At 34.7% G+C, this 10,191-nt stretch overlaps 1 protein-coding gene across 15 annotated transcripts; it reads left to right on the top strand.

Moving 5' to 3' along the window:
• Positions 1-227: 227 nt before the first annotated feature.
• Positions 228-8,244, top strand: LOC145635627 (uncharacterized). 15 transcript variants are annotated; one of them, XR_014113894.1, is made up of 10 exons: positions 228-358; positions 945-1,390; positions 1,833-2,117; positions 3,304-3,539; positions 6,179-6,327; positions 6,660-6,785; positions 7,098-7,150; positions 7,280-7,347; positions 7,530-7,597; positions 7,789-8,244. XR_014113894.1 is itself a non-coding variant. In XM_081686944.1 (3 exons), exons 2-3 carry the CDS (start codon positions 986-988, stop codon positions 2,652-2,654), a joined length of 1,227 nt encoding a protein of 408 aa, XP_081543070.1. In that variant the 5' UTR covers positions 228-358; positions 945-985; the 3' UTR covers positions 2,655-2,872. The 15 variants fall into 15 exon arrangements, 1 of the variants encoding a protein (XP_081543070.1); XR_014113895.1 differs by having other exon boundaries at positions 3,304-3,563; XR_014113883.1 differs by having other exon boundaries at positions 1,833-2,664.
• The last annotated feature ends 1,947 nt before the right edge of the window (positions 8,245-10,191 follow it).

The raw sequence follows: 10,191 nt of genomic DNA, 5'->3' as shown, positions 1-10,191 counted from the left end.
CAAGAATAATAAGCATATTCTCATTTCATATTTTTTTATTTTTATTTTTTTTTATACCATATTCATACTATAGTCTTTTTTTTTTTTTTACCTCTTGGAGTATCAATTTAGATTTTACAATCTCGTCAAAAAAAAATTTAGATTTTACAACCAAATTAAGGCACCCCTACATAAATATATATATTTATTTTTTATATTTTTGAAATTAAAATAAAAAATAAAAGAAAAAAAAAAGAAAAGAAAAAAAAACCACAAACTTCTCCCACCAGCAAACAAACAAACAAACCAACAAAACGCAAACCCCCCTTTCTTCTTCTTCTTCTTCACCAAACTGAGCAATTTCTTCTTCCAAATTCAGGTATTTTTTGCTTTCTCTCTCCTCTTTCTCTCTCTATAATCTTTTATTCATCTTTTAATTCTTTCAATTTCAAGCATTTATTTTACTTTTATTTGATCTTGTAATCTGTACATTATTCTGATTATTGGAGTTTGTATCATTTTTTTTACATGAATTTATGTTTGATGTTAGCTGATTGTGGTTCTTAGATTGCTGATTTTGATGGTTTTTGTTAATTTTCTGTTATCTTTTCTGGAATTTTGATTTTGTTGTTCATTAGTTCATAAAGTGATGATTGGCTTTTTGTAAGAAAAAATGTGATCGTTGTGTTTCACTGCTAAATTAACTCTCTTTTTTGGGGGATTTTGATTAATATTGAGAAAAGAGAAATTTAAATTGTTGGAATTTGAAAATTGGTTTTAAAATTGCTTATTTTCTATATTTATTTATTTTGTCTGTAATATCAATTTAGTCTTAATTACAAATTGGTATCAGTTACACATGATTTGTTACATAGTATTGTTTATGCATGTAAGTTTTAGTCATTGATCTTGCTTTAATTGTTTTTGTAATCTTCCTGAATTTTGGGTTTCGTTTCATGTAACAGGTGTATTTAGATTTGATTTTTAGTGTGAAAAGGTTGATTTTATGATGAGATTCAAGAAGGGTACGAAAGTGGAGGTATTGACCCAAAAGGAGATGCCGTCGGGATCATGGAGGTGTGCCGAGATAGTAGGTGGTAATGGCCACAATTACACTGTTAAGTATGAAGGGGATGTGGAGCTTTCAGGGAATGGAATGGTTGAAAGAGTGTCCCGGAAAGCGATTAGGCCTTGCCCACCTTCGGTGGATGTATTACAGGATTGGGTATCTGGTGATGTTGTTGAGGTTTTTCACAACTATTCTTGGAAGATGGCCATAGTTTTGAAGGTCTTGGTACATAATTACCTATTGGTTAGGCTACTTGGATCTACCATTGAACTCAAAGTGAGTAAGTTTGATGTTCGGGCAAGACTTTGCTGGCAGGATGGTGAATGGATTGTGATTGGAAAGGTATATTATCTATACACATTATTCCTTAAGAGATTTCTATGTTGACACTTTAGCTGTTTGATGTACCCTGTAGTTGGTATTCAGTTTCACTATTTTTTTCATCAATTTTTTTTTTTATATGGCAACTAATTGTTGTAATTGAAGTCTTTCAAAAATCCAGTTCTTTTTCACTGTAGTATCCGGTTTGTCATTGAAGCCATCACAATAAGCTTTAAACATAGTCCTTTCCTATGTCATTTTATTTTGGGGGTAGGGTTATTTGTTTACAGGGCTGCAATCTGCTGAAGGACTTTTAATGTGTGGATATTTGCTTCCATTGCTATATTGTTTTTATCTGCTTATATATACAGTACATGGAGAGAAATTACCCTTTTTTTTTTATTATTGGACCAATGTTCTTAATAAATCAATTTGCTTATATGTATGTTGCTTCTCTATGTAGGCTTCCAACAAATGTGAAGATTCGAGGTTCAGGCTTCCATCGTCTCGAAAGGGTAATAATCAGTTGCAGAAAGTTGATGCTGCTGTGTGTGTACCTATGAAGGGTTACCATGTTGGCATTAGGAATCCTGATAACATTAAGGAATCTCTTGTGATTCCTTCCAGAGCTCTGAAAAGGAAGCAATCCCATTGCTATTCTCAGATTGAAGCATATGCAGGGCCTAAGCGGAAAATTAGAGTGGAGAAAAGAGAGGACATGCAGCAACAACTCGAATTACCTGAAAAGGTAGATGATGTTGCTTCTTCACGAGCAATGCTGCATGAAAAATGCATGCGTCCTTCTTTAACCAACAAAGTAACTGGGTGTTCTGAGTTGATTTTCGAGAGGGAGAAAACGGATGGTGCTGTTGGATGTTCACGTTCAGTTAGTTTAGAATCAGATGATGATAACAGTGTCTCATCTTCTGTTGGTAGTTGTAGTGTCTATGGGAATTACTCCCATAAATTGCATCGTTTTTTTGCCACAGGTCCTTGTGAAGATAATGACAGTCAAAATAGTGATGCTGAATCTTGTAGTCAGTTGAGACCCGTTGAAGGGAATTCTTTCCTTCCCGCAAAAGAGGAGTTGACAGAAGAAATACATAGGTTAGAATTGCAAGCCTATCGTTGTACTATAGGGGCATTGCATGCATCAGGTCCGTTAAGTTGGGAACAAGAACTTTTATTGACAAACCTTCGCCATTCACTGCATATATCAATTGATGAACATTTGAAGGAGATAAGGACCTTGGTTGCATCTAGTACCTGCATTCCTTCTAGTTGACAAATCATAGGTTTGTCCAATTTTTCGTCAATTATTGCAGTAGATAGTAGGCTCTTTGACTGTCTTTCACAAGTGTAAAAAAGCAACCCAAGTTGTGTCTTCGCTGCCTGTGTATTAGCTCTTTGGTTTCTCAATAGTTTACTTACAAATACTTGTACTTGGTACTATGACAAAGTAATGAATGCTTTTTTTATTTCTGAGTTTATTGCTCTCTTTTCGTTCTCTGTCTCTGTCTCTGTCTCTCTCTTTACCTGACTTCCCTACCCCTGGCTCTCTCACAGGATTTTGCTGTCCAATGTTTTGCATCCTGATGCATTTGATTATCTTTACGATATTTGTGATCACATTTGTACTTTCTTGTTTGATAAGAGTTAAATTGCAGTCTGTATAATTTTTGAAGCAGTTTGCTAATTGCTAATAAACAGTTGCATTTAGCTCCTTCTATATTGATGATATTTGGTAGTGTGCCATCATTTGTGTCTTTATAATTGATGCAGTGACCTACACCTCGGTCATCTTACTACTTTCTCGTTAAAGCAGTGATATGTGCTTTTATTCATGGCATATGAACTGTTTCGTTTATCCAAAGAAAGAAAATGAAATAATTTTCCTTTCAGGATATTATTGATACTTCCCAATGCATTTCCAGGGCCATAGCAGGGGGCTTTTCCAGATGCATAAAGATGATACTGGGATCTGCCACCTCTGTTTTGGTGTGACTGTGCCAGTATCTGCATCCAATCCCTTGCTCTAGAGGCTTATGATGCTATTGATGACTCTGTTACGCATTGCTGGCTGCTGCATTCTTCCATTCTGGGCCTTGCTGGAGCCTTGAATGCTTGTCTGCTGAAGGATGTAAAGCCAGAATCTTGTGTCTGCGACAAGGTATCTGTGCTGATACTTAAAAAGGTTCCATTTTCAATCTTTATATTGGATTAGAGTTATTCCAGCTAACCCTTTTGATCAGTGCTAATTCTCATATGGTCTCATTAATGACCTGCATTCTTTAGATTGGTTTATGGTTGCTCCAAGTTTAAGTAACTTTCTTGCTACCTTGAAAATTGAGATAGAGGAATCATTTGTGACATTAGTGAAGATAACAAATATGTGACTAGAAGTACTATTGAGATATGAATTTAGCTATTTAAATTATGGTTCCTTAATTATATAGAACAGGATAATATAGTCGTTCAGGAAATTAATGATATTGTTTACTCACATGTATTTGTTGAAGGAAATTAGCCACTTTGTATATGGTAAAGCTAGCTAGAGATTGTTTAGCATCCTATTATTATGGATATTGTCAGTAAAATTCAGAAAACTTGAAAGAAAAATGAAGTATACATGTCATTCTTTGTTTATGATGTCATAGATTTTTTGTTGCTCAACTTCTAGAAGAAAACCTTGAAATTGGGTTTGGGTCCTTAAATAAGATAGTAAAGATATAAGTGTGTCTCAATGTGAATTCTCTCAATGTCAGTATGTAGTGTATCTTTATAGTTGAAGATTTGTTTCTTTTATGTAATTAAGTTTGAATTGTAACTTTGGCATTTTCTTTACTCCTTGTAAAAGGCTGCCTTATATCATTGAATTTTATCTACCTCAGCTGTTCTTTAAGATCAATCATAACTCTTCTATAAACAACTCGGCTCTTTTTAATTCACTAATGTTATTGGTTTATTCCACTCTGCTGCTACTGGACGATGTATGTCATTTTCTCCTGAGAGCATTAGTAGAGATTTTAGCCCATTTTTACTGAGATTCATGTGTTGGAAGATAGGAGCAGTATCGTATAAGTGCAACTGGTGAAGAATTCATTTTCTGTAACCAGCTAGAATACTGAAGTTTGCTAATCCTCAAGTTCCACCGAGGCTAGTTCTGTGATTCGGGGACATTTGTAACCGAGATATGAAAAAGCCCTGCTTATCATGCTTCTGTGATCTCTGTTATTAGCTCACTTTCACTTTGTTACATAACCTTTGTCCATATCATTACCTAATATAAATGATCATGGATTCCATACATTGTTATTGCTATATCCATCCTTATTACTCTTTATAATATTCGGTCCATCATAACTTCCTTTTTAGGGAATTTGGATAACTGAGAGAGATGTTGGCAATCCATCTTTTGGATGTTCAGATGTTATATACATAGCCCATGATTCAAGGGATTGTCTTTTTTTGCCTTTTATTCTCTTATTAGGTCAAATTTCCCTTTTAGTCAGGGGTTGTCTATGTAATGCCTCATTGTCTCTTGTTCTTACTTTCTATCTATCTGACTAATTCTGTGCAGAGGCTTATATTTACAAGAGAAGCACAAAATAGTTGTCCACTTCATCCTGTTTACCTCATGGCCAAGCTCTTGAATCTTTTGTCTGAACTTTGAATATTGCAGACACAGGTTATAGTTGAGCTTAGATTATTTAGCTTCTGATTCATTTAATGAAATGTAGCCTGTTCAATATGCACTGTAAGGGCCTGTTCTTATATGTTGAAATTCAATTCAATTCAATTCAATTCAGCTCAGTTCAGTTCAGCTCAGCTCCTAATTTCCTTCTCTTATAAAATATTCAGCTCAGCTCAGTTCAATCAATGAGAACAGGCCATAAGTTGTGAAGACAGTTTCTGGTTGAGCTGTGTGGCTCATCTTCTACTTTAGGCTACTGTAAATTTCTCTGTGAAACTCTGAAGTTTGTTCTTGAAAGCTACATTCTTTGCAATCTTCGCATCTATAAACTCATTTCAGATTTGAATATTGAAGTAATAGCTTTATAAGAGAAGCAATGTGATCATATTTGTTCAGGATGGGTTCAATACCTTTCTTTCCTTTTTTATTGCTGGCTCTTTTTCGATATGATTAGAAGGACTTCATCTGCATACAATTTCTCAGATCTGAGTTCATTCTAGTTGTGAAATTGATCCATTTTCTAAATTTACTTCATGGTTGGTTGAAAGAATTTGTCTTGAAAAGATCATGTGATTAGAGTTGCTGCGTCACGTATTTGGCCTTTTCTTGTGTCATGTAAGCAGAGTTCAGGGACTTGTGAGCATGTACATTACTATTTCTTTTGTTCTAGTGCCAGAGCCAAAGCTGCAAAGCAGCTTCATATGATGTGGATAATTTCCTATCATTTAGCCTTGATGGAGGCCTATTGGCTATTACCACCGACCACCTCTTGTTAACTTAGGAAATAGCTGGTTTAGTCTTTCTCAAATGTCAGACACACATCTGTTCAATGCTAGCCAGACATGTATATATGTTCTTCTGTAAACCTAGTCTACAAATAAGAATATAATTTACCGTACTATTAAGGAATTCTATGTTGGGAACTTGGGATTTTAGATAAATTCTGAGGCAAGATCATAACAGTGGAAGCCTGAGTCCTGATAGTATTACAATATGGCTGGCAGCTCAGAAAACATATATGATGAAGTATTAATTAAGTTTTCTATCACATTGGTTATAATCACTATCGTGAATGGCCTCCTAATAACCCACTTATCCCTTCTTTTGGGTTGTAGATTTGATTTAAGCTGCCTTCCACCTCACGGATTTGCGTACAAGACCTATGTGGACATGTGGAACTTGGGATTCATGCCCTGGTCTTGTCTGCTTAAATTAGTTCCCGGGGCTGTGCAAATGATGATGTTGGAATTGACTATTTTTAAGCGTAGGTAAACGTGTAGCTCTTCCTCTATCATTTTATATTTCCAAATTAGCAGTGAAACCCTGGTAACTAGTCGTAGCCTATAGAGGGCCGGAAAATGTTATGAGATCTTGCATTCTTTCCTTAATTTTCCTCCTTGCTGAGTCCTTATTTGCAATTGCCATAGACTGCTTTGGGATCTTCTTTAAGCCATTTTAGGATGAAAACATCTTAACAATTATTTAATTTTTCATGAACTGCATTTGCTGAACTGCTGAGAAAAATACATAGCAGTGTAGCTCACACATATGAAGTATGATTCTAGGTCTTCTGAAGATGATCTATTTGTATTACAGGTCCAAGTTATTCAAATTTCAAAAGAACTTATGCAGCTGATGCGTTCTGAAATTGTGTGAAAGCTGGCTATGTACTTTCTTTTCTGGAATAAACCTCTTGCAGAGTAACTGTCCCATTTCTGAATGGTATGTATTACGAGAAAGTTTCCTCTCTCGGGGAGTTTTGAGGGTAGGGTAACAGTTTGCTGTTTTGTTCTTGATACTAGTTTGTGGGAAAGAATTGTGACTATTAAGGCTGTAGACTGTTTTACTGGAGCATATCTATTGTTTCTCTTTTTAGTTTGCATTTTCTTGTTGAATGCTAGAATCATATAGCTTGATTTGATATGATTAGTAACTCTTCGTATATTGCAACTTGCTGTATGTAACTCCAGTTACTCTTGTGCTTAGCCAGTTTGGGACCTAATATCGGATTTGTCGTTTCCTGTGATTCTAAAGGGCGGTTGGGAAAGGAAAGTCCTTTTTAATACAGCTGAACATCAAAATCACAGGTACAAGTGTACAGCCAATAATCTCAGCCTCTTAAGTTCTCAATTTCTTTATTTTGAATCTTATATTGATGGATCCTTCAAGGATGCTTCACCTGCTAAGGGTGCTGTTGTATGTGGTAACTTTCACAGATCATGATTGATGCGCCGAAACCATAAATGCACATTGTTGGCTCCAGTTAATGATCTCCCTTGCTCAGGTCAGAATTCTAAATCTTAGAACAGCGGGTTTTTTTTTTGTATGTTCTATGAAAAATAATGCTTCAACCTGACCTTTGACATGAATATTAAGTACGCGAAAATGATTTTATGCCCTGTTTCATTTATTTTCTCACCAAATGTCCAGCCTTTTGTCTATTAACCCCATTTTGATTGATTGCAGCTTCCATGTGACGGTGCCCCCCTCGCCCATATTCTCTTAAGGGACTAAGAGAGGGACTTGGACGGAAGGTATATTGGGGAATGTTTGCATTTATTAGATTTCGATTACGCTACTATATATATATATATATAACTTCTTGACGTGGAGAACTTTGAGCCTTTAGACAGAATGACAGTTACAAATTAGTTTTCAAGATTTTGTGATTATTAATGTTGTCAATATTTAATTCCTGATTAAGTTGGCTAACTGATTGTTCTAGGGGCAGTTAACAGCTGCACAGCTGCTGTTGTGCCGACGCCGTCAAGTCTGGCATTGAAGGCGATTCATATTGAGTTGTTAAGGATGTTACTATCTATGGAAAGTCACGCACCCTGAACTTTTTGGTTCCCTGCATGTTTGCCCGAAACTTGAATCAGTAATTTTCATCAGCATCATGTGAGGGCAGGACTTTTCACAGGATTTTGAGGGTGATAAGCTCTACTGTCATCAGTTATAACATTACTACAGTTCAAATTATACTATTAACGTGACAATTATACACGAAGAGAGTTTATATACAATCTGCATAAGTTTATCCCCAAGCAGAAAACAGATCAAACTCGAACCCAAATTGGTGTAGATGAAAGAAGATGATTTTATTTCACATCGTCTTTCTAGCTTGTAATGAACTGCTTTTGCTGTTGTTATTAAGTGTTATTGCCAAATTATTTATTTATTTTTTTGAATGGAAGTGTTATTGCCAATATAGTAAGGCCATGTACAATTGAACATCACTTGGTTTAATAGCTATATCATATAATCTCTTTATAACTCGATTTCTATGACTAAAATTTAAACGACTAAGGCCCTGTTCTCTTTAGCTTATCAATTCAGTTTAGTGCAGCTCAACTCTAATCAGGTCAGTTTAATTTTTAATTTCCTTTTCTCATAAACAATTCATTTCAGCTCTTTCCAATTCAGTTTAGTTCAGCTCAGCTCTAATCAGTTCAGTTCAGTTCAATTCAGTTGTTTTCAATAAATTAGAACAAGCCCTGAGTACAGCTAGCATGTTAGCCACTAAACAATCATCAAGTTAAGGAAAAAAAAAAAGAAGAAGAAATATATTCTCTCGTAATTCAAGTGCAAGAAAAAAAAAATAATAACTTAGTAGTATTTGGGTATCAGTAAGTAAAAAAATTGTCATTTTGCTCAATAATTATATGTTGTTAATTATCTAAAAACAAAGGTTAAAAAAAAATTAATAGTAACAAAAACAAATTACAAAAAACAAAAAACAAAACAAAAAAAACACACACTATTTCACCTAAATTTGTTCCAATCTTTTCGGTGATGCATTTGTAATTTTGCATGAATGTTCAAAAGGGGTGCGTCCAGAAATCATTACTATTATTCATCGGACCAAATTTTAAAGATAATATTTTACATTTATCTTCTATAGTATTGCCTAACAGTCGCTCTAATACAGCATCATGTTGTACCAAACCTACTTTCTTTTTTGTATAATGACCACTAGCCAATTGACCTTGGGACCAGGGATGAAGCTTTTGAGTGGTGAAGACAAAGCCTTAACCCCTCTTAAAATTCTTATCTTAACTACAAATAAAATAAAATAAGATCTATTAAATTATAAAATTACCGAGTAGAATTTTACATGAGTTATCCTGACACAATCTTGATAAAATCGGCTCTGGATAGGAGGGAAGAGTATGGCCGGGGAATCCCACCATCTAGATAGAGTACCTTTGATGTGTGGAATACTAATCTTATCACTAGACCAACGCTACTATCCTCAACACGTGGTAATCAACTCAATCTATCATATGGTATCAAGATAAAGCCATACTATTTCCAAATAGTTGGTTGATATGGATGATATAACTCTTTGTTGACAAAACTTTCTTATTTCTTTGTGTCCACCTAAAAGAAGATGCATTAAAATCTTTGGTGAGTCTAACAAAACAATTTCACAAAGATGGAATTGAACTATACAATAAGCAATTTCAAAAGAAAACCAAAACCTAACAAATTTTTTCACAAAGATGGGGTTGAACTTATACACCAAGCAACTACAAGGAAAATCCAACTTTATTTCCTTATTTAATACAAGTATAATGTCACATTTTTCATGTGAATCATAAGTGTGAAGACAACCAAACATAGCTTGTGATCACCTGAAATTGGAATGTACTATGTACTCTTTCCACCCCACATATATCATTTAACTCGAATTACTTCTAACAAAAAATGATCAAATGGGACAATTATAGCGAGACTGACAAATGTTATTGTATGTTGTTGAAGCATATGACAAGACTAATGGAATATGCATAGAAACATGATCCGGGGAATCAGAACAAACTCTTTCAACTTGGTCCTTATAATTTTGTTAGTGTCATAGCACACTTAATAAGCCAACCTCATTAAATTTCCACTATGAAATGACTAACATGTGCCATTGACTCTTGTCACCGGAAAATGTGGTAATTTTTCCTGTGCAGCTAGCTTAGCTTTGGTGTAATTGCTCCTCAAAATTTTAGGTCAAAACATTTATTCATTGTGATCATTAATTTGCCACTGAAATTCATGGTTTTTAATTAAGTTTGTGCTTTTCATGTCACTAGCAAAGTAATAGGAGCTTTCATGATTGATGACATGCATAATT

The sequence above is a fragment of the Chenopodium album genome, chromosome 6 (assembly GCF_948465745.1).
Source record: "Chenopodium album chromosome 6, dcCheAlbu1.1, whole genome shotgun sequence".
Lineage (NCBI taxonomy): Eukaryota > Viridiplantae > Streptophyta > Magnoliopsida > Caryophyllales > Amaranthaceae > Chenopodium > Chenopodium album.
The sequence above is the reverse complement of the archived record's forward strand: the minus strand, read 5'-3'. Positions and strand labels throughout refer to the sequence as shown.

Coding starts and splice junctions, on each gene's coding strand:
- LOC145635627 (XM_081686944.1), top strand. CDS start 986: ATGATGAGATTCAAGAAGGGTACGAAAGTGGAGGTATTGACCCAAAAG. Junction 1,391..1,832: donor AATGGATTGTGATTGGAAAG/GTATATTATCTA, acceptor TTCTCTATGTAG/GCTTCCAACAAATGTGAAGA.